The sequence below is a fragment of the Tetrao urogallus genome, assembly GCF_951394365.1.
Source record: "Tetrao urogallus genome assembly, chromosome: 6".
Lineage (NCBI taxonomy): Eukaryota > Metazoa > Chordata > Aves > Galliformes > Phasianidae > Tetrao > Tetrao urogallus.
This window is the reverse complement of record NC_136819.1, coordinates 49653248-49678620: the sequence shown is the minus strand read 5'-3', so window position 1 is coordinate 49678620 and position 25373 is coordinate 49653248. Positions and strand designations below refer to the sequence as shown.

The following is a 25373-nucleotide window of genomic DNA, read 5'->3' as shown; positions in this document are numbered from 1 at the left end:
ATATAATTTTACTTTTGAAAATGCACATTTATCATTAGTACCAACTATTGGTCATTCATTTATTTAGATGGAATTAGTTTACAGAATGCTCTTCTCAAACGTGATTATAAAAACTGCATGTTATCAGCCAGTTGGTACTACGATAACACCTCCAGGAAATTGTGTCCACTTGATTATTGTCAACCCAATATTCTGCATACAGAACTGGGTCGTTTACCATTGTTTGAACTACTAATCTTGAGCTGCATACTCTTAAGTTATTGCCTACAGAACTGGGTTGAAGAAAACTTTGACTTTGTGTGTAACCAATAGGTATGGCACAAAAAATTAAGTTCTACTGTAGAACTGAGTCCAGAAAAAAAAAATGTTCCTCCAAAATAATATTTCACTGTAATAGCTTAATGCCCATCATGTGATATTAATTCATCAGCTCTGCAATGTGATTCCAAGGCTTTCATGGTATAGATATCCTGAGGCAGTTCTGACTTGCGTCGCACGAGAGGACGATCTTTTTTCTGATCTTTCTGTGCCTGAAACCAAAGTAGAACAAACTTGACAAAAAATGTTACTTCCTGAACATTAAAATATTCCTTGCACATCCATCTTTACTTTCTGGAATGAAATTCTTACCATCTCCTTTTTATGCCATCACCTGTCTAGTTTTAAGTCTTGAAACTTTTTTTTTTATTTTTTATTTTCATTATTTTTTTCCTCCACAAAAAACCCAAAAAACTGAGAAACCCTAACAAACTAGAGCTACCAGCAATCACGGCATTACTACTGTGACAGTCACTTGATTATAACTGCTCTTAAAGTAAAACTCTGACCTCTCTTCTCTTACCATCTTTCATTTTGTGTATCTTTACATCCAAGACAAACAATCCTAACTTTTCCCATGCTTGTTTACTTGCACCATTCACACACCTGAATTCATAGGATTCTCCCATATTACTTTACTAATGCTGTATCAAAACCAGATAGTATTGACAGTATATTTTTCAACTACATAGGGGTATTTTCTTGCAGTCTCTATATCCTTCTAATCTACCCCAATTTGGTTGTTAATCAATATTTATTCTTTTTCTTTAAATTATACTCAGTCTATGAAGGAGCACAAGGTCAGTAATTCCTTTCTGCAAATATTCTTTTCATCCCCCTGCCCCCAGCTCCTCTTCCCAAGCTGTTACACTTCACATACATTTGAGCTCATTACATCTGCACTGAAATTTTTCACTCCTTACAATTTCTGTTAAGCCACACAGTTGCAATCTGCAAATGGCGTCATTTCAGACTCACATTCTTCACCTGTAGTGAATGCTATAATTCTTTCCTGATAAATCTGACATGCTGCTCTTTCATTCTTCTCATTGGGAAAAATAATTTTTATTTTTCCCCCCACCTTTGTTCTCTAAACAGCCTTATAAAAGGAATTCTACACTTAAAAATAATTTATGGCCCTTATAAAAACCAAGCAGCTTTTACTTTGCCTTTTTTTTTTTTTTTCACAAGCATCTTCATTAAGTTATTAAAGCACTGACCAAGTTGTATCATACCAGACTATTCACTACACTCGCAATCTGGGCAAGAAAAACAGCTGCTGGTAGACCTTCCTCAGCCATCCCATCACTTCTTCAATATCGATACTCTGCGTAAAGCCTTACTTTCAATGACACTGTATAGATCTTTACACTGTTCCTCACTTCTGATCTTTTATTTTTGACTTAAAAAAAACAAAAAAAAAAAAAACAAAAAAAACCCCAAAACACACAAACCCTTCATGCTGACTTTTTTTTCCTGGGAAGCCAGTTTAGCTTGTTTTAGCATCAGTTTCCTTTGGTACTTGAGCAAGGGATAAGTAAGTCTCTCTCCAGTCTGCAATCACAAATGCCACTGCATACCTAGCCTGCTGTCCACAGTACCCCACAGCCCCTCAGTCCTTTTCTTATCACGAGCCAATGATCAATCTCCTTGCAGGCTTCATATTTAGAGATTTCTGTAAGTTTATGGTTTTGTGTTTTTTTGTTGTTTTTTTCAACTCCAGTTTCAAACTGTCCTATTCACCCATTTAAGACAGGATCTTTATCTTTGAGAAATAGGTTTAGAGCTCTTTATCATTTCATTTACTTCTTGCACCCTTCTCTAATGGAGAAATGCAGGAAAGCATGCACCTGGGGAGATGGTTAAAGAACACTTAAACAGTTCTCAACAACTCCAAAACTTAATTTTACCACTTTTTTCTTTTCCATTAGCTTTTACTGCAAACTGCTTCAGAAATGAGTGTTTAAAAGGTAGCCAGTATTACAGAGTATAACTTAGAGGTTTATTATTATTAACTTCAACCTACTGAATTCAAAATCACATATTTCTTAGAATAGATGAAATATAGTATTGCAGAATAATTTTAGTTTTTAATTAATGGAATTTCAAGTAATGAAAGAGGTAAAGTCCACATTATGTTTATTGTAATTAAGTTCCTTGTTTGATATTTTCATTCAAATTAAGACTTTATCTCTGATCTCAATCCCTCACCTTGACATCACTGCTCTGATCTTAAACTTTGCTGTATATAGAGGTACTCATACTATTGATATTTTACCAGATATCTGAGTAATACTGTAGTGCTTGCTCCCTGTCTCCCCATCACCTTCCATTAGTTCCCAGTTCAAATAGTTCTCCAAAGCTCTAGTTCTAATGTTGGGACTCTGCTTCCACTTAAGTTAATTAAAAAAACACCTGGAGATCACTAATAGTCTTCTGTCTTTAGCTAACTAGAATGGCCTTGAGTCTCCTTGTCTTTTTGTAGGTAATGGAACGTTACCAGACCGTGAACTGGGAAAGACAGCCTATATGTGTAGGCAAGGAAATTTACACGGTGGACACCTCACAAGTTTTGTCAAAACACTGTAGGCTTTAGCCAAAATTGTGAATAACAGATAAAAGAAATGTAATCCCTAGTATCTCACTATTTTATAAGTTCTCCTTATTAAAGACAAAACTGTTATATAGTTAAGAGATTTATACATTTTTAATTCTGCTTAGGAGAAAAGCGTTGCTTCTGCCATGACTCAGCTAATTTCTAAGTTGAAAGGAAATGAAATCTTCTGTAGAATATCTCAAGAGGTTTTCATCAGATCCCTAGACATGAGAAATGTAACACCATATTCCTTGCTGCTCTATTATCACTTTAAAGTAGCAGCTCTAATGAAGTTTCTTATTGCAAGACACAAAAGTTAAAGAGATGAAAATATAGCTAGTTTATCTCTGGAATTAACAAAAAAAATCTAGAATTAAGAGCAACTGCCAGATTTATCATTTGTTAATACAATTTGTAAAGGGTACTTTATTATCTTCACATAACCTTACCTGACAAGCCTCTTCTTTCACTGTCTTTTTCAGCATCTGCAAATCTTCAATTAAAGGCCCATCTGTTTCCATTGCAACTGGACTGTTCAGCAAGCTCGTGTCACTATACGTTGGGTACTAATAAAATGCAAAGTGTTAAAATAATCATCCTGAATAGCAGTAACTAAATACTAAGAGTGATTTAGAGCACCTTAACGCTGCAATTATTGGAGATTAGCTTCAACATCTTATGCTTCCAGGTACCAAGGAATAATTTTTTTCCTAAGCGTACATAAAAGATGGAGAAAAATGGAACTCCAGTGTTTCCATTCTGGCATACATGTCCCACTGAAAAATTACACTTTATCTGAGACTTAATTTTAAAGCATATTCATATTTTGCCAATTTTTGGCAGCTGAAGACTCCCTAATACACTGTCTAGTGATTTAAGAACAGTGTGACAGCACAATGATTTTTATTGCTGGTGCAATTTTGTATTTATAAAAGAAAATACACAGTTTAAAAGATTAAGTTACTGTAGACAAAAACCTTTAAAGTTAAGTACTTACATAGGACAGAAAATTTTAATAAAGCAGCCATACAAGTGCTTCGGGAATTAAAAAATTATGTGAAAACACTCATAGTATCTGAAACATGCTGTTCAATAATCTCAATAGTTTATCAATAGGTTAAGTTTGATTTAACTCCAGTGAGGCTTAAGTGGTCTTTAAATAAAAACTCATTTATAAGCACACTTTCTCATCTATTTGTCTTCATAGATATTTAGTATCTGTGCCAGTAACATCATATATATAAGATAATAAAAAAATCTAATCAGCAGGAGTTGTAATATCAAGATCTAAAATTTTAAAGTGTATTCTGTTATGCAAAGTCAGGAATAGCTCTGAACAACAAGAACTGTTAGTAATTAAAAATTAAGGGAGTGTTAATAAATTCAGGGTGGAAGGGGGAATTGCTAAAATCCATTATATAGACTGCAGTGTTCAAATTAATCACTTTAAATCACTTGTCATTATCACCTCTCTTCAAGCAGGCTATGCAGAATATATGGTATACAGGCTGTGCTACCCAGCTTCAGAAAGCACACTGAATGACAAGAAGTTAATTGCAAAAACTAGCAATTTTATACTTCAGAACTGTAGATTTTACTACCATGAGTCTATTCATTTATTTAGACAGGCACAATTCACCATTTGTGACAGCAAATGACCATCTCTATCAAGCACTCTTGAACCAAGTCTTCTGTATGACATTAGAGAACGTTGTGTCAGTGAAAGACAACCACTACTTTCAAGCACATGGCTTTTCTAAAACTCATTTGACTCTTCTATTGTTAGGCATACTCTGATTTTTAACATTTTTTATTTGAGCAGTTTAGTAACTGTTCCCTGGTAGAAACGCTCTAAGGGGAAAAAACATTTATGAAATTCCTTCTCCTTAGGAAAAATATGACCCCGTACTTGGTTTTAGAACACCAATGAGATCATAAAGTGTCCTGCTTCCTTTTATCATTGTTCACTCTTCTACCACTCAAGCTAAGCTGCTGCAAAGACACAGCACAGTAAGTTGCTTGCTGCAATAATCTACTTGCTGAGAAGTAATAGAAATGGGTTTTTGTTTTTTTGCCTACAACAGCAAATCAGTGACTGCGATAAGGAAAAAGACTCTTTCAGAAAATGAATGAATAAATAAAAAGAGAAGCGGCATTCTCCAAGAAATGAGAGTGGGTGAGGGGAATTCAGGCTGAATCATCACCTTCTCCCATGATGTCAAGATAAGCACTCTAAAGGAAATTTTCTTTATCGATATTTTAATCATGTCAGCTCACAGATACTTGACAGGACATTTCCTTTTCAGTGAGAATCTGATGTGCACATTCACCAAGTGACTAACCCATAGCAAATATGAGAACAAATGCAGTAGACAAGAACGTACAATTTTAGTTTAATTCATTTGACACAGAGGAAAACTGAGCAGTCATAACTCACAGTTTGCAGAAAGATCTCTTTTGTAATATATTGTGTGCAAAACAGCTTTCAAAGAGAAACCAATTATGGCATCTCTATGTTTATAATTTTGCACAATAACTTTTCAAACCGCAATACAGTAAATCTCCTATTATAAGAAAAGGAAAAAGTACTTCACATCATATTTTTCAGAAACCTTTTTTCTTATTAAAGAACTACTTGCACAAGAGAAAGGTTACAAATTTTAAAGTACTTTTATTGTATATCTTTCATAATACAATTAATGAAATTGTTTTATTTCCATGACCAGTCAGACCTGTTTCCCCCACTGATATTTAACAAAACTAAAGTATTAAAACATGAACATCTTATGTTAATCTTTTCTAAATACCTGGGGATTTGATTTGGCTAGATTTTCTATTTTAACCCATGCTTCTTCCCGTTCCTTCAATTTTAGCTTCTCTCTGAAAAAAATTTCAAAGCAAAAATGGCAAAAGAAGCTTGGTGAATCCTGTATCACAACTTGTGTATTTTCTTTAACATTAAAAGAAAGATCACTAGAAGAATAAATTGTTTGGCAACGCCCATTTCAGCTTAGCGCCCAAAAAACCCATTTCACGTTGGCATTACAATTTGTAACAATGTCATGATCCCAAAGCAGCATTAAAAAGAAAAAAAACAAACCCAATCCTCTCATGAAGCAACCAGCTAACACGAGCTAATCTTTGCTAATTGTACACTTAAAAATTATTGTAACTCAAGGGGAAAAAAAAATTGAACTGTTACATGGATTCTTACTGTCATCTCAGTGGCTTGGGTGATAGTTTAAACAAGAGAAAAAACCCAGAGATATTTTGAATTGTACACAAATAGAGACATGAAACAAAACAAAACATAACAATCAAAAAACACAATAAATCATTCAATGGAGTCACAAGAAATGATACTTCAGAAGTAAGGTTTCTTTCTGTATACCTGATTTTTTTCAAATTTAAGTTATTGGTTTTTCCTACCCTAATAAACTGCCTCATGTATAGGCCTGAACAAACTCTTTGAAAGGTGGTAGAGTTGTGAAAGGGCTTTTAGATCAACAGTGCTTAAAAAAAAAAAAACAAAACTTTCAGGCTTCAACACATGGAGTAGCTGATCCTGGCAAAACTCAGCAATTATAATTCAAGCCTACACACAAGTTGCCTGCAGCACTTCATTAAGTTAAGCTTAGGGTGGGGTAGAATTCCCTCTCCATCTAAGCTCTATTGTGGTAAAGAATTTCGTTTTGCTCTGATGTCACCCTTAGCACCGTCTGCCTCAGTTCACATTCAAATAAAATGTCACGAAACAACCACAACCAAAAACAACAAACTAAACAAACAGGAAAAAGGAGGAACGATTGATTTCAGATTTAATAAAAGGACTTCTACTCATTTGATATAAGAGATTCACACAGTCTGTTCTTTCAAAAAAATAAATATTCACTTTTTGTCCATATAAGAAAATATATGCAATACTACAAGTTAATTTCTACTTGAATTATAACAAGCAGCTTCAAAATTTAAGTAAGATTATCTACATTAGAAATTTACATTACTTCCAAAATATTGTTTTAATTCAGATTCAGAATTTGAAACATTGTCTGAGGGAATTCTTGGTCACTTAGAAAGTAAAAATCAAATTGAAATCCAGATATTTTTAATATCTGCTTTTTAATCATGCTCCCAGTTTCTAAGGTAAGCACCGAATGATTCACACATTTGACTTCTATTTCCAATCTATTAAATAATTTTGAGGTCCAGAGGAATAGCAGGTTTATGAAAAGTAAATTCATGAGCACAAAATTTAGCTTCATTTTTGGGCATTTAGCAGAAAAAATTCTAGCTTCTAATTTCCTGCTCTCTTTCAGTGGCCTGTGCAGGACTACAGTAAGTCATCAGGATTCTTCTGGCAAACAGTGCATTATAACAGAGTGACAACTTTATCTTGGATTACTTCCAGAACAACAGGCACACATGCGCATACAATGCAATGTCAAAAATACTGGAAAAGTGTTTTGGCAAGGACTGAGTGATAACATGAGAAAATAACACTGGGTAAATACAGCATGCAAAAAATAAACAGAGGATGTCAACCAAGCTCTTCAGCAGATCATTAACAGTGGGCTCCATGATTAGCAGTGTCCTTTTCCAGAAACTAGTTTTAAGAAAGGTGATATGCAGCAGCATTGGGCCAAAGACTACAGGAAGTACCCCATTCTGAAGATTCTACAGTTCACGTGTAATGAGAACTTTTACCAAGCGAATTTTGAGACTGTTGTACTGTAATCAAGTGGGTACAACTTCCCAGTAGAGACATAGTTTTTCAGAGCAAAAGCACTCTGAACAAATTATTCAAGAACAGACAGACACTGACATGAAAACTTACTTCAGTTTTTCTGCTTTAAATTGCTGTGTGCAGTCATCGAACAGTTTTTGGTTCATCTCCATGAAGAGTTTCAGAGCATTGTATATCAAGCCATGTATTGTCCTATAAGTAAAACTTCTGGTTGAAACTCAGAGTACTTTAAACTTTGAAATCTATTTTTTCTGGTGAACAGAAGCCAATAGCCTACTTAACTGGAAAATCACATCATTTCAGAACAAATGGAAACAACACTAGTTAACGGAAGTTTCAGTTTATCCTCCAAAGGGCCAACACAAGTACTAAAGTTACCATTTCACTTACTCTATAATACTACTTGTCACCTATATTTTTCATGAACTTCATTTTTTAATACTGTGTATACCAAGAGGACTGGGTTTGAAATGACTGTCTGACCTTAATCAAGCTCAGTTGTTAAAGAAAATGCAAGATAGCATTACAGTTTTTGAAATAAGTAACTTACTGGCAACTGACAGAGTGATTATAAGGAGCCCAGAGAAGACATTATTCATTTTGGCAACTGCCACACAGCAACAGCGCTTAGTTCAACACAATTATGCCAGGACTCTTTGGAAAAGCGTTAGAAAAGTGATGTGGAAAACAACAATGACGAATATCTGCCTTATGAAGCACTTATTTTTACAGAGTATTTTACAAATTCTGGTGCATAATCTGCTGATCATCAAAACCACACAGCAAGCAATCGGTTAAGTGATTACTTTGTAACACAAGTGAGTTGCAAGTGGGAGTGCAGCTGTACTGGGTAGCACCACTTCTGCTCAAATAAAAATGAATGCATATTCTTGAAAGCCAGAAAAATAACTGACAACAATCCATGTTTACTATATGCAGTTGCATCACTGAACCAAAATTTCATTTGTAAGCACATTATTTGTTACTGCTTACATCCAGCGATAATTACCAACCGCTAACATCACTTTATCTTCCTTTCTTTTTCTGTGTTTAGAGGTAGATGCAGTATGCGTGCTTGGCTAACCAGACCTCAGTTCATGGCCAGCACTAGACTGTGGATGCTTTCATCATTCCAGCAGTTGCACCACAGCAGAAACAAAGAGGCCCTTTACAATGGAACAGCTGCAGAAAGGAGCTGACCAGGACTGTTTTCATGTGCAAGTACTATGTTATAGTGGGGGGAAAAAGTGAAAACAGTCAATGGAGAAAGAAAACAAAACACAAAGGGGGAAAAAACAAGAAAAGGAAAGGAAATAAAATGACCCAGTCTAAAACATACTGCACTAGAATTCAGAAGAAATGCAAATGAGCAAAGAAGTTAGAGATCAAAAAATCAGTTAGTCTTCAGAAACATCCAGATTAGAGATTAACAACAAATTTTCCTCACATTAATAAAAATGCCATGGATTACATGTACTAAAACATTGTTTTTTTATGTAATGGAAGAAAGACTTGCTTAGAATTTTTGCTTATATTGCTTATAATGTTCAAAATCAACATTTTGACAACAGTAATCTTTTTACTCTGCAACCCCAATGACATATAATAAAAACCTCAACACATTTAAAACTTCCCAAAGACAGGATTTGAGCTATTTTCAAGGCTAAACTAGACCAAAAAAAAAAAAAAAAAAGCACAAAATTTTATTTGTACAAATGTTTCTTACTTGTTCCAATGTGTCTTTGAATTCCGGTATAGAGATGGAAACATGATGGGTAAAATCTTTGCTGCATTATCACTAATTAAACTCATAATATACTCATTATTCCAGTAGTATAATGCACGCTCTGCAACCTAAGACGACACAGAAAAAAGAAACACTTCTTCAAACAATCTTTTAAAAAGCAAATATTTGGCAAAAACATGTGACAGGTAAGAAAAGCTGTAAATGAGATTCGGATTTTTGTAGCATAACTAGAAGCTACTGATGGAACTGATGGAGAAAGGAAAACTGCTTTTTCCTTAACAAGGACACGATTCAAACCATTCAAACAGCCCAAGAAATGCTCTTCTGCAAGAAAATGTATCTGTAGAATTCAATTTCAAGAAGTGAAATGCAAGCATTACATACTGCTAAGTTTCAGGTACTTCTGTGTACACCACAATTGTAAGCTGCTAAGAATAATATTTAAGTGAATCATCAAAAATAAACTCTAGTACTGCACACTCGAAAAGAGACAATAAGGCTAACTTTTGGATCTCCCAATTTTGCCATAGATGTTAAGACTTTCTGTAACAACTGAAGCTAAGTATGGTGAATAACAGCAAAATCGCTTTGTAAAAATCCTCACTGCATTGCACATTTTTTAAGTACAGACCTGAAAGTGTGGACTGGACACACATTTGGCTAGCTGTCTGAAAAGAGGCTCCATAACTTTTACAAATTCAGATGGTTCAATAACATCTAAAATTTCTTCTAATTCATTTAAAAACATGACTTCTTTTGGACTGTGAGTCTTTGGCCAGTATTTCAGCAGTGCCATTACAACCTGTAGGAGCAAAATGAACAAAATTTTGGTAAGTTAGTACATGACAAAGTAATTACATCTAATTAACATGTCTGATGAACGGAAAAAACAGTTGAACAGAAAAAACCCTCAAATATTTGTCTTCATATAACAGCTGTGATCAGATATGGTTCAGTGCAGAAGCACCCATTCACTGATCACTACTTTGCAATTAAATGTGTTGGACTAATGATACAAAACACTATACACAATTTCAGATAATTAAAAATATTCATCTAGGTATGCAGCTATGTGCAGCCAGACAAAAGTCTGTTTTTGTTTGTTCCAAGGTTAGTATCTGATTCTAAAGGAGAACAGGATCTGACTCAAAAGTCTTGCATCAGTATGTAGCTATGTGTGCCGGAAATCTGCGTGCCAGCACAGTATCAGCCTCACAACAGAGCACAATTCAGGCAAGTAAATATCTGACTAAACTGCTTTTCGATCAGCTGTTTCATGGAGAGTCAACCAGAACAAAATAAGCAGAGTACACTCAATTTTGCTCCTAAAAGATATACCTTAAAAACTATTAAATCGTTTTCAACATTGTAGAGAAAGATACCCATTTGATATGTCAAATGGTTATATATCTGATTCTTCCTAATAAAAATAATTACCTATCAATACTTCGTTCTCCAAGCGTCCTTAAACAGTTCACTGATAAAAAGGACATCAGTCTCCCCAAAATATATAATAAAGGCAAAATAAACTTACTGGTTCTGTAAGCGTGCTGTCCTTCTCTAAAAACTGAACTACACAGTATGCCAGCTACAATCAAAGAAAATATTTTGTTAAAACTTCTTGTGAAATGGAACACAGTGAGATCAGCAGCTTAACCAGGGAATGTTACAGAATTCAGATAAAACAACAGTACTTCTGTAATTTTACAAAGATTTGGAAGACAATTTAAACAACAGAAGAGCAAATACGCTCTAACCCTTTTTCTCAAACTTCTCAATTCTGTTCTCATCTTCTCTCCTAGTTATAATATGAAGGAACTTTCAATACAATCTCTCAAGAAAGAAAGAACAGAAAAGGAAGAATGGCTGAACAAAAGTTCCTCCCCCCATTATGATTTATTCTTCTCCCATTACTCAGTAGATCACTAAATACAACTGATACATTTTTATCAGAAAATAAGAAAAAAATATAAGTTTAATCAACCTGATTTTTTCTAGCATATATTAGGAGATCTGCGTGATTCCAGTGTACAAAGATACCAATAATGAGGAAGAAAAAACACTTAAATTTGGAGATATTTCCCACTGTTATTCTCTAACAAGGATATGCACAAGCGTAACAATTACCTCACGTTATGGAAGGTTTGCATTAAGTTATCACCTGAAACAATACTTGCATGCTGCTTTCACTTTCTAGGAAGATCCAATCTACAGAATTAGGAAGAACTTACACTATTAATACTCTAGGAAATATTCAACGTGAAATCAGACTTCTTCCACAAAGTAGTGCAATATCAATCACATCTATTACATCTTTGCTCAAATGCTCTGCTTGTTTGTACATAGTTTTTGCTTTATTATTTTTAATTAAAGAAACAACCTAGAATCTCACCTTTATACAAAAATAATTGCTCACTTTAATAAAATAAATTTCATAATTTCATTGAAGCAAATGCCCACTCAGAAGCCAATACTGCAAAGGTTGAATCAGTTCCTGCTGGAAAAGGAATAACCTGCACAATTGTATCATTTGCTTTACAAAGGAAGTTAAACTCTCCTCTCTTACCCATAAGGAAATGGCTAGAATCTTTTCTAAATAAGATTCTTGCATGGTAAGAAGGAATTTACACCTATTATTGGTGATCAAATGATCTGCAAATTATTGCTTTATTTCAGCTCTTCGTTATGAAAAAAAACACCTTGTAGATACCTTGGAAATAATGAATACGAAGAAAGCACTATGAAGCACATCTATCTTCACAAAGTCTACTGGGAGAATAGCAAAGTTTGTTTCTCAGTGGGCTCTATCTAGGCTACAGGTGAAAACCTAAAAAATCATTTCTAGCTGACATAGCTACAAACGATCTGAAGTGTCTTCACTGAGAAAGTCCATGCCTAGAAGCTGCTCACTTCGCAAGACCTGAACGCCTTCTCTCTCTATCTACACAGACCACACACACACACACACACACAAAAGCACTCAAGAGCCCCATCCAGCCTGACCCTGAATGTCACCTGGGAGAAGGCATACACCACATCTCCGGGCAACCCATTTCTGTGCTTCATTACCCTTATTATCAAAAAAAACCGGGTTTATATCCAGTCTCAATCTCCCATTTTAGTTTGAAACCACTGCCCCATGTCTTATCACAACAGATCCTGCTGAAGAGTCTGTCCTCTTCTTTCCAACAGCACCCCTTCAGGTCTCCCTAGAGGATTCTACAGGCTGAAAAGTTAATATTTCAACTCGGTTCCTCTTTTCAAACATAAAATTGAAAGTCATAATTCTGTTTTCTAAAGTATTTTCTACTTACTAACACCATCCCACACTGATTTAAAAACACTTTCAACTTCATCACCAAAGTTAGTAAAAAAAATACACTGAACAGTTTCGAGACTTAGGATTTTCTATATAGGAAAAAATAAACTATGAGCACCAGTTTCAAGCAGATACAAAGATCTGACTAGATTACAATATTTATCAACTTCACTTCTGAGAATTATTACTTTGCATCTGTGCCTAGACAGTCAACAACTACATCTTTTTCACCCTAAGTGCCAGCAGTCCCACTGAAGCAGAAATTTTGAACGTGAGACTCGCTGTACATCTGAAGTTCAGTCTAGGCGCTGTTTTCTAATGTTTGTTCATGCATGGAAGTTCAGTTGATTAGGCCATTTCCTTTCTTGTTTCTGATGATTGCTAACAAGAATTTCCATTCCAAGTGCCTTCTCATTTCATTCAGTAGGACGTCATAAAAGATGGGCATGCCTACGCCTTTTGTTGATGGGAATGCAAGTCATCCAGCGATTTAGAATTATTACTTGTGAAGTAAGGGAAATAGATAAAGATCAGATCATCTCAGTCAGGTAGAGTAGAAAAGAGAAGGTGGTCATCATAGTAGACCTCTGCACTTCTTGTCATCTAAAAAAAACCACCCAACAAACCTTACCTGTGGATGGTAAACACTGAGTGATTTCACTTTGTGCAGTGGTAACAAAACCTTCAATAGGAATATTTTGTGCTCTTCTTTTAATGGTAAGGCAAATCCATTAATTATGCTGTCAGGGAGAAAAAAAAGCAATTATTCAGACTGTTCCAATAGTCACTACTGCACAGCACATACAAAAATCCTTGATTTCATAGCTTTTTTTTTTTTTTTAAAGATCTCTTGGAAAACACAATGCAGCAGGAAAAAAAAAAGATTCAACATGTATGTCATGGTTCTATGATTTTGTTTTTGTTTTTTTTTTTTTGTTTTTGGATTTCAGTATTCCACATCAAAACATCATGTAGTATACGGGGCATTAAAGTGTCACTGCCCCAATTCCAAGTACCTATCCCTGTACATTACAGAAGTCACGGGATCTGGCCCTTCCGGGTGGGGGGGGCGCTCTCTTGCTGCCTGGCAGTGGGTGCTGGAGGGTGCTTTCCTGGCCATTCCAAGCTTTTCAGGTTTGAATCGGTCCCGGGAACTCTCTCTCTCTCATCTTGTCTGATTTATTAATCTCAATTTCAATTAAATTGTATATATTGTGTTATTTTGTATTCCGATATTATAGTAAAATAAGTTTTCCTCCATAGATTGTTGCCGCTGCTCTTTTCCTCCCTTCCTTCCTTCCCATTTTTTTTGTGGGACTGGGGTGGGGGGGGGAGGGCAGAGGCCTGTCGCCCCTGTCACGGACATAGATTGATCTGGTCAACTCCGTGACAACGTACCAGAGTTTTTGATCAAGCTCTTTAAAGAATACAACTTAACAGAACAGACAAATCAGCAATCTACCACTGAGACGACCATCTAACATTGCAGATAGCCTTCTAATTCTAAAACTAAGTGCCATGAAACTTATAATTTATTATATAAAAGCTGTGTAAAGTAAAACTAATAATGCTTTTAAGGTGTATTTACATACATATTTTTTAAAGAGCTTGCATCTCTGGATGAGAAGTCAACTGATAACAACCCCAGTTTTGACTAAGTTAGCAGCTTCACGTTGTGCAACTTAGATTCAAGGGCTGTCAGACACATCACTGAAGTTCACTTTAAGGAGATTAACAGATGATTTCTGAGGATTTATAACCCATTCTTTCCGTGCTTACTTGCTATACATTTAGTGAAGTTAGAGGAATTCTTAAACAAATTACCACTAGTTACATTTAATTACAGCTGCCCTGCAGCTTATCTTTATTACAAGGATAATAACGTAGAAAATGAAACTTAAAATGATAAAAAAATTTATCACATCCCAAAAATGCTGCTGTGCAGTTGAAGTTTTTGCTCTGTTTCTGCACTCTTACACAAAATTTAAACTTCTCCACATGCTATTTTCATCTTGTCTCATAACCGCTGGCAATCCCCAGCTGAATATTTAAAGTCTCCTTTGAAGATCAAGACAGTTTAATTGGACAAAACCTACAACTTACCTTCCCAATATTTCCAGTAATTCTGCTATGCCATTGTGATGTTCTGTTTCATAAATAAACCTAAAAATAAAAATGAAAAGTTTTACTCAGTTTCTGCTGAACAGAGAAATATATCTACCACTGAGATGACCATCTAACATTGCAGATAGCCTTGACCTCTCAGGTTTGAATTGCACAGCAGAAAACAAACTTTGTGGAGTCTATGAAAACAGTCAAGCAGCCTTGGAAACTTTTCTAAACATAATGGCACATTGTGTTCTTGAAGGCCCTGCTCTCCAGAAGATCTGCACACTCCACAAGCACATTAAGCTGCCTTCAACCTTCACGCTTGCTCTTTTCACTCCCATTTAACAATAGTGCATGCACTTCAGCTTTAACAATCCTACTCTGTGTCATTTCAATAATGCAAAACACAGCAAACAGCGCTTTAAATATTAAAATAACAGAACATCTGGCACAATCAAATGCCATGACTCAACCTTCTACAGCACATGCAAGCACAAAGTGTTCGAGCAGTTACTACTCATGGAGCTAAAAAGCTATTTGGTATTAGACTCCTGTACACACAAAAGGCTCAGCAATGAACAGAAGTAATCACATTTTCGTGCATTTTCTTCTGAAAGAACACTGTAATTTACCAGGCAATCATCTTTCTTATGGTCTTCTCAATTGCTTAAGCATAAATTTGTCAAGAAAGTTCCATGCACAAATTCAGGTACTTTGAAAATAATGATTTTTTTTCACTTACTAGAAAGTATTATTAATTTCATTTAGTAGAAAATTATTTTCTATTTGAAAACTTCTGATAGACCAACATATTACAGTTGCTTTTAACCCAGAATGTTAGACATGACTGTTCTTTTCTCCTTAAAGATACACTTGATATAATTTAGGACAACAATTTCAAGCAAAATTAAATGCAATGATACAAAAATCTTAAAAAAACCACACCAACATAAGCAGGAACATACTAACTTAATTTGTATATGTACATATACATATTTCACTTAAGAAAAAAAGATTAACATACCATGGGGACAGAATTTATGTAATTCTGGACAGTGACTACAGGATAAATAAAGATCAGATATTTCCTGCATCTTATTAAGATTATGTAGGAAGATTTAGAGGAAAAAAGTATATGAAAAGGAAAAATTTTGAAAAATTCTACACATTCTTTAAGAATTTGTCATGCACAATGCACTAATTCAATACAGAAGTTTAAATCACCTTCCTCCCTGGTACTCATATTCATAAAAGTTTACCTCTGAAAGCAAAAAATTTCTACTTATTTCTGCAATACTTAGGAACTATGAGTGAGGTATTTTGTTCACTCTTCCCCTTAAACTTTCCAACCTAAAATTTGGTAGAGAAAGGTCACTTCTACAGTGCATCTGACACATAAATTTCAGATGGAAAAAAAACTATGGAGAACTATTACCAGGATTGTGAAACTATTACAAAGTCAACATAACAACTAGATTGTTTCTCAGTATTTTAAAAGCCACCCACCAGAATAGCAGTGGAAGTAAAGACTGCTGAAAATAAAGAACATGAAGCAGAAAGTAAAAATACAGTTGAGAAATAAATTATAATAGGCTGTGATACTGTTGTACTGCTTGGTTCAGATATTACACAAAGCCATGCATTTCTGTAAAAACTAACACAACCTATGCACATAGAAATAAGTTTGCCAGTTTATTTGAAAGACATACACGTATTTTTTCCCTGGGAGATACTGGCTCTAGCCAGTCAAGAACTGTTGTCTGCAGGAGAGTGAAGGCTTACTAGCTTTAAAAGTAGCTCCTCTGCATCTCTTCTAAAGGCTCACTTGCTACCACAAATTGAGAAGCGAAACTCCCCTCTACAGCTGGTACTTCTGGGTGCCATTCATAAAATAGTAGCCAGTATGCAGAAGCTTTTTGCTGTTTTGTTAAAGAAGTTCATTTTGATTAGAAAATCGTGATGAAAAAAAACAGAAACATTGGAAAATGTGTAAAAACTGATACACAGTATTATAATGACTTGTAGAAAAGAAGTGTACAGAATCTAGAAATCAAAAAAGGCACCATAATCTTGCTTTCACACCTGATGACAGGCAATTAAAACAGACTTCTAAACCCCTTTGGAAAGACTGCAAATTAAATTTTCTTTGTGTCAATCTTTAATTGGGTGACTGGGTATAAAAACTACAGTGTATTCTACAATAACTAAAGTTCCCACCAACCCCAAACAGAACATCTTAGGTCTGAGGAAAGAAGAGCCAGTAAATATGCTCCTCCAATCAAATTCTCTGTCACTCCATTAGGGTTGCAACTTCTGCATTACAAAGAAATCAACTGCTATTACAGTATGAATACTACTACACAACAAGAGAAAGGTCTCAGATAAAGATACCAAACCACCCAATCAAGTAACATAATTCAAATATTGGCTGCCAAATATATGCTGCATGCAAGGCTCCCCCAATTTAAATCTCTCAAGTTAGCATCAAATACTGTTAGATGTAGTAGTATTAGATATGAAGTTACTAAGATTTGAAGACTGCTAACAGTATCTTGAAGCATATTTAGCTGTTTATCTGACCAAATGCCTCATAAGACAAAGACACTGACATACCTATAAAATATATTATTAATTTGTTTTCGGATGTAAGCTCTCAGGCCTAAGAATTTCCCATATATTCTGTGAAGAGTTGTTTTAAGAAAATCTCTTTCACGGGGATCTTCACTGTCAAAGAGCTCTAAAAGCTGCAAAGAGGGAAAAGAAAAGATATACTTTATTGAATGCAATGCTCCGCAAGAGAATGTGAATATAGAGCTTGAAGCCAAAAGTTATTTTTACCTTACCTGTAATACAAACTTCTGATCAATATATTTCTTAGCTATATTAGGTTGGAAATCTGGAGATTCTAAAAACCTTAAGAAAAATTCATAAACAAGCTGAAAAAGAGTCCAACGGAAAAAATACCATTAGTCTTATAAACAAAAAAAGCATTTTATGACCAGCATATTACCAAAATTACTAATTAGTTGCCCAAAATTGCACTGTTTATATTTGTACAACACATGTTTATTTACATAACACACAATGAAAGCTTTGCTTCTGGCCTCTCCATGAAGTATGTTTTTATTCAGTATAAGTTATGTTCTTTAAATTGCACTGAAATTCTGCTGAGCTCCACTGCTAGATTCTCCTCATATGACATAATCTAATATTCAACATGCCCAGAAGTATGTGTTTTAAAAATTGTTCTATGTTTGTCACAGCACCTCTCAAAGACAGAACTGAGTCAACGAATCCAGTGACAAACTGAAGCTCATCACAGCAGTTACATCCGGACCACAAGAAACAGCAAACCTTCAGCCTCCAAAACACTGACATTCATCGAAAAGATCAGTGTAAATTCAAGACATATTTTAACATCATAGAGGGATTAACTGATCTAGGGAGACAGACAGAACCTGTATGATTTTGAATCAATAAGAATGAATTTAATGTCAAAATTCTGTTAGATGATGACATCCTGTGCTTCATAAGGTACCTGCAGATGAGGCCATGCAGCTTCTAAAGTTGGTTCATCTTCCTCTGGATCAAACTCTGCTCCAGTTGGATTGGAAGATGGTGGTAATGTTCGAAACATATTAACTGCAAACTGAAATCACACATTCCTTTAAGAACTTTGAAGAAAATGAATGATTCCAAAGACAATTTTGACTGAAAAGTCTTAGCACAACCTACTTAGTTAATATCTGGAGAGAAATGCAAACTATATAACTCAGTAATTTAGAGAAAAATGAAGTACATTTATTTTTAAGATTTTAAACTTGGAGTACAGTTTTCCATGTGGTACTCTTCAAAGTACAAACATATTGGCAGGATGTCTTATTTTGTCTCTTCACACACACGCACTTTAAACACTCAAGCAAACATTTATAAAATATTTATATACACACCTGAAAAGAATTTGCAACTTCCAAAAGTAAAAGTCAGAGCCAGAGACACAAAACAAAGATTACCTGATATTGTTGTGTAAATTATTACCAGTTTCACTTCACACCATAGGCATACGGATGTGGAAATACCTCAAAATCAAGTTCCAACCTTCCTCTCTTAGTGGCACTTCTCTTAAGCCATGCCCATCTAACCATGCAGTTCAGCATCCTCAAGGAAGGATCTCTCAAGGTGTGTGTAAACACATACAAATCATTTCTGTGCCTCCAAGTGCTTGTCTAGATGCACACATGCACGAACCACAGCAGGGACCACAAGACCCTTAAAAATGAACAGTATTTTAAAGTCCCAGTACAAAGAAAAAACCCTTAGAAGTCTTAGAAGGGAAAAAAAGCCAAAGGGTAAATTTTAGAGAACCTCTTACATCTCAAGGTCAGAAACATTCTAGAGCGAAGGTGGGTGCTGACTGTGCTTGTGTCAATTGTGCATTAATAATCTAGTTACTTCCAGTTTAATAATTTTGCAATAATAATTTAAATTGTGACAGGTAGTATTTCTTTATGACGTCCTCTTCTAGGTACTTTACCTCACCACTGAGTGCAAGTTGAATTTTTTTGTTACGTAGTAAAATGCACATAATCAGATATAATCACAATTACATTAATATATGAAATACACATCACAAATGAAAGTAAAGCACATTTGTTGGCAAAAAAAAGCCTCATGTGATTTTTAGTGCACATTCTCAAGAGTGATCTTCCTTACAGAATCACAGAATGGCCAGGGTTGGAACTGACCTCAAGGATCACGAATCTCCAACCCCCTGCCACATGCAGGGCCACCAACCTCCCCATTATATGCTAGACCAGGCTGCCCAGGGCCCCATCCAACCAGGCCTTGTAGGCCTCCAGGGACGGACAGGGCATCCACAGCCTCTCTGGGCAGCCTGTTCCAGCACCTCACCACTCTCTCTGTAAAGAATTTCCCCGACATCCAACCTAAATCTGCCCTCCCTCAACTTAAAACCATTTCCCCTTGTCCTGCAGCTGTCAACCCTTTCAAAGAGTTGATTCCCCTCCTCTTTGTAGGCTCTCTTTAGGTTACAATAGTTTAGTACAGATTTAACAAGTCTGCACTACTCTCAGTTCTCCTAAAATGACAGCCAGTTTCTTTGTGGACAGAAAAGGACTAACTAGCTTGTGATTCAATGGCTATTCTTACACCTCTGAGGAGTTACTGATCCTAACTTTTACTGAGCAAGTTGGAGGGAACAGGTTTCTGCGCATGCCAGTAAGAAAACCAGAAAGAGCCTTCATCTGTAAATATAAAGACAGCTATGGCTGTCAGTACTGAAAGAGACTAATTCCTCAATTCCTCTTACAATCCAGATTATTAGGTAGGGCAGATGTTGTAAGAAACAACTGAATTGATGAGCAAACAGAAAAACAATCTATTTAGCAGTCTATTAGTAAGTGCATCCAAGAGAGTCTTTCTTATTCTGTTTTGTTGCTTGCTTATTTGGTATCAAAGCAGCAGCAGTCTCAACTAATTTTTGAATATAAAGATCAATTCAAATTATGGTCCTAAACCACCTCTACTGCTTCAGGCTGATTCTTTGATACAGATGCCTCAGTATTCTCAGCAGCTTAAATACACTGCAGAAATGACAAGATTGCCAAAATAAAAAACAGTGGCATACTATTCTTCCCTTTCATAATGATTGAGTGTATTAGGCTGCATTCAGAAACTTTTTAATGCTGCACTGAGCTCTGCTTTAAAACACACAAATTAAATCATTTTGTTCATTGTAAAAATACTAAGATATTCTAAAATAAATTTGGGTAGACGCTTGCTCACAGTGAGAATGTTTGCTATGCTGAATGGAGGACTATGACATACACAAAATGATTTACCAGATCAGCTGCAGCTGGCTGCATGGAACATCACAATGCATACATACACTCCATTCTAAGTGTGTACCACAAATACTGGAAGAGATTACTTATATACTATTACTGATACCTGATGATTGCAACAGATTGGAGGAGGCCTTCTGCAAGTATTAACAGGAAATCTGAGAATACATTTCTTAAGTCTGACCACAGAAGACACAACAGATCTCTCAAGAAAAGAATTATTTGCAAAAAGCTACAACATCAAGAACAGCAGAAACATTTACAGCCTTTTCAAGAACACTAATACTTGGTTCAGCAAACATGCCAGTAGAGTATTTCCACAACCAGAGAGAAGAAAGATTGCTCCACTGGATATTGCACTGAACTGAAAGTCCTGAGGATACAAAATAATTTACTTCATCAGCTGAGTTGTTCCTACACTTTCAACAAGTGTCTAATGCAGTTCCTAAATTCTGCAAGTTCGAGTTTATTTACAATCTAACTACAAGTCTACCCAGAATTACACTTAAATTCTATTCTTCATAGCATACTATCAGTCTCTAATTATCAAATTTTCAGATGATACGGGAGCCAAATGCACATCTTTATCCCCTTCTCAGTGTGTTATAAGGTGGTTTTCTTTAATTGTTCTTTTGCTTTTAAATAATATCCAAGTTTATTTAACCATCATTTCAAGATGACCCAGAAGCTCTGACAGATCAAGCTAGATCTGTTTCAATATGTTGTTTTGCAGAGGAATCCACTCCCTCCATCTGTGGTGGGACTCTGGGAAAAGCAGCATGCAGGCATGCTTCCCTGTTCACATTGTGACTGCTTATCATTTATCAGCTCCATTCACAGTTTAAAATAATGCTGTAACATTACCTACTAGCTGGCAGGCTTAGGAGCATACGTAAGTGCTGTCCTGCCTTCTCAAATCTGACAGATGGCAGAGCAGACAGTGGGAGGCAGTATCAAACTGCATCAACTAAATCCGCAAGAATTACATCATATTCCCATGAGGGAAATGTCATCCTCATGCTCTATTTTCCTCAGAGTATTCCTTCACATCAGGGATGCAGGTTTGATTTTGACTCTGAATAGCATATTAATTACTCTTTCACAGAATGAAAAGGAAAACTGAGATAGGCTGTATAAAGATACTCTAAAACTATAGACATCAATCAACTAGCAACCTCCAACCTGCCTTTGAAAAAGGTGAAAACTAGCAATAGTCAACTGACTTCCAAGAAAAACTAGGGATGATGAGACTTGGAACTCTCACTTCCTGAGACTGTTAACAGAAGAAACGTCAGCCTTTTCTAGATGGGAGAGTCTCAGGCTCTTGCTATAAAGAAAGAAAAGCTGGGTTGTGTAAGGTCTTAGTATTGACTCCTACTTTCTCCCCTTCCCCCACCTCAACCCCTCCTTTTTTTTTATTTTATTTTTTTTTATTTTTGAGAACATCAAGTGGAATGAGTTAAAAACTCAAAAACACAATAAATTTGTCCCATAAGAAATCAATCTCTTTTGTATTTTAAAACTTTGACCAAAAGAACATGGAAACTCAGTGCTCAAATCAAGGTACAGCATTTCTCAGTGAAGGAACAGACCTGAAATTCTCCTGTCTATGCCACTGAAATTTAGGAAAATGTACAATGAATTGGTATCATTGTGTCCTTTACCTTTTGGTCAAATGGCTTCCTCTAACATCTGCCTTTTTACCTAACGTGTGATATAAGTTGCAAAGCCCAATTTCCTCGAAAGTCAACTTCCCACAGGTGTACTTAAGCAAACATACCATAAAGGATTAATTTACATCCCCTTGATAACAACAGAACCTCACAATCTCCTCAAAATTTATCAGATTTGAGTCTTTATGAAACATGGACTAGTGTGCCAAAATTCCCTCTGAGCTTTTAGCGCTGACATCCTTGACTGTGAAGGATGTAACTTCGGAGGATAGGAGAACAAAAAAAAAAAAAAAAAAAAAAAAAAAAAGGCAAATATGCTGCATTTTTGCAGCTTCAGATATGCTTTCAGATATGTTCTGCTGCCATGGTTATATTCTCTGTTTTTCTGGTGGCCCATTTTGTGCAATGCTAGAGAAAAGTTTCAAGTGAGTAGGCATTACAGAGAGAACATGACACACATTCTCTCTTCCCTTTTGCTGAGCAGTCCAAGCGAAGCTTGACATGAACAGCTCTGAATGACAAACTCGGTAATCTGGCAGCCTGCCTCCTCTGTATTTTAACAAATAAAGCCATCCTAATAGCTAAGCTGAACCACAAATACTACACTTCCACTCCCAGTAAAATCTCTCATTCCATACTTAGTATCAAATTAAACAAAAAACCCCTACCCACATAACCAGAAATAACACTCAGAAATTCCTCATGCATGTAACTGAGTTTGTCACTTCATTTTCATAAGTGAAAAGTACAGTGAAAAACTGCTTTAACTACTGAAATGATCTGGTTATAAAATACAAAACTTATTTCCTATATATTACCAATTTTAAACTTAATATTGGCCTACATGTTTCACAAAACAAAAAACAAAAAACAAAAAAACTATATCATCCACAAGTACTCCATCATCATCAGGGAAAGTATTCTGGAAGCTACAGAGACAAGTCTCATTTATCCAAGCTTTGAATTTTCTTATTTCTCACAACACTACAGATTCAGCATTTCCTTGGCCTCCTCTGAGATCTCTTCAATAACCCCTGACTGGTCAGCTGGCAAACATCTGTATATGCTCACTTTTATAGACACAATACAGATGCTGCCCATCCTTTCCTGAGATGGAAAGCAGCAATCGCATGGTCAGTATTCTACAAAGTTAACAATTCTCACAAGACTTCTACTGAACTCATTTAGGGAAATGTCTATGCTTCTGACAGATTAGTGTGCACCAGAACTAGCTCACAAAGCCCTGTTTTCTTCAAAATCCAAGCTAAATTCAATCATACATCCTTTTACTAAACAAGAGAATCTGTGACACATGCTTTTCACCAAAATTACTCAATTTACTATTTACATTTACTGAATGTACTTAGGCATTTGTCCACGTCTTCCAGTTCTAAGATGCAAGCTCCTGCTCTGAGGACAGGAAGTCCAACTTCACTATAACATATATGAGAAATGGAACTTGTAAAGGGTTTAATAGAAACATTTCATTTCCCACCATATATTTGCTTACAAACAAAAGGAGAATCTGAAAGACCTGCCAGCCAGTTCCTTGAGGAAGAAGGGAAAGAAATTCTTGCATCCACTCTGGAAAATAACATTAAATCCATTTCAGAAACTCTATCTTTTGAAAAGGAAATTTGTTATTAAGGTTAAATAACTGAATTCATCCACCAGATGAATATATTGTTTAAAGAGAAGACCTAACCACACATTTGCCAAAGGTACCTGAAGCAAGAATAGAGACAGGGGACAGAAGGGGAATTGAACATGACATGATCACTAGAATTTTAAAGAGTGCTCTTATCAGAGCAAATAAAAAATAAAAGATGAAAACAAAAAAGGAAAACTTTTTTATTTAAAAAAATTTCTTATTACCATTAAATAAACAACTTGTAGAAATCATTGCCCTAAGTACTTGGCCTAACGTATGGCAGTATGTTAACCGAAGAAAACAAAAAAGTCTCATATACACACTTACAAAACCATGCACCATGCACATAAGTAAAAACTCATAAACAGATGAGTAACTGGCAAACATGAAGGTGAACAGAATGGCACAGCCATCCACAGATTAAAAGAAAAAAGAAAAAAAAAAAAAAAAAGACTTCACCTTTTAGAGTACATTCTACACTCATCACTGGCAATACCAGGATGCTGAACTTGATGGATTATGCCAAATTTGGTGCAATGAGTCCTAACACAGACAGATGTAGACAGGTCCCTTAAAGCACACAGAAGTCATTAGATTTCTTTTACCTTAAAATCCACATAATTATTTCATGAAGCCACTGCTAGAACTTAGCAATTTTTAAAGGCTGCTTTTATGAACAGTTTTCTCTCAATTATCTGTCCTGAAACAACCATATTCCTCCTGCAGTAGTACTGTAATTCTCTTTCTTTCTGGCACGCACATTCATATTGAGGACTTCATTTTGCCATCTGAATTTAACCTCTAAGTATTAGTCCAGGTCCAATAACCGACAGTGTGTATCACAATGCTGTCTAAATTCCATGGAAGGAAGTCCACACCCTTTAGAATCTAACGTGTGGAAAGCATTTAAAGTTCACTGAAAGATTCTGTGAGCTCATAGCAGAATACTAGTGATTAAGGTATCAAATCCTACACTAAAATGTATTAGACTGACAGAAATACACACTATTACCACTAGTTGCATGTAAAAGCAAAAGCAGCATATATCTTCTTGGGCAAATGTATTATTGTCAGTTTTTGGACAGAGGAAGAATCATAATATGGAAGTTATGAATTTATGGACAGCTAAGACTCCTCATACAGTCAATCCATGGACAGCTAAGACTCCAACCCACAGTCAAGATTTTCAAGCCTTCCATCATGAATTCAGTTTTATCTAAGCAAAATCTTTGCAAGCTTATTGTCTAATAATTCCCTTTTCAGTGGTGTCAAACAATCAATTAGCAAAAATAGAAGTAGGTTATCCAGACACAAACCCACATTTGGTCATTAACCATCCTCTGTGCTTCCTG

The 25373-nt window shown here is 35.5% G+C and overlaps 1 protein-coding gene across 2 annotated transcripts in view; it reads right to left on the bottom strand.

The window, feature by feature from the left end:
• Window positions 1–398: 398 nt before the first annotated feature.
• Window positions 399–25373, bottom strand: part of PPP2R5C (protein phosphatase 2 regulatory subunit B'gamma) — a gene marked incomplete at both ends in the record, with an annotated part of 71994 nt that continues 47019 nt past the window's right edge. For both annotated transcript variants that reach the window (XM_079537508.1, XM_079537509.1), the window contains 12 exons: window positions 399–530; window positions 3364–3480; window positions 5722–5794; window positions 7749–7850; window positions 9385–9512; window positions 10037–10207; window positions 10940–10993; window positions 13356–13464; window positions 14828–14887; window positions 17447–17577; window positions 17677–17769; window positions 18372–18482. In XM_079537508.1, coding sequence (XP_079393634.1) covers window positions 399–530; window positions 3364–3480; window positions 5722–5794; window positions 7749–7850; window positions 9385–9512; window positions 10037–10207; window positions 10940–10993; window positions 13356–13464; window positions 14828–14887; window positions 17447–17577; window positions 17677–17769; window positions 18372–18482 — 1281 coding nt within the window. The remainder of the gene's footprint in view (window positions 531–3363; window positions 3481–5721; window positions 5795–7748; window positions 7851–9384; window positions 9513–10036; window positions 10208–10939; window positions 10994–13355; window positions 13465–14827; window positions 14888–17446; window positions 17578–17676; window positions 17770–18371; window positions 18483–25373) is intronic.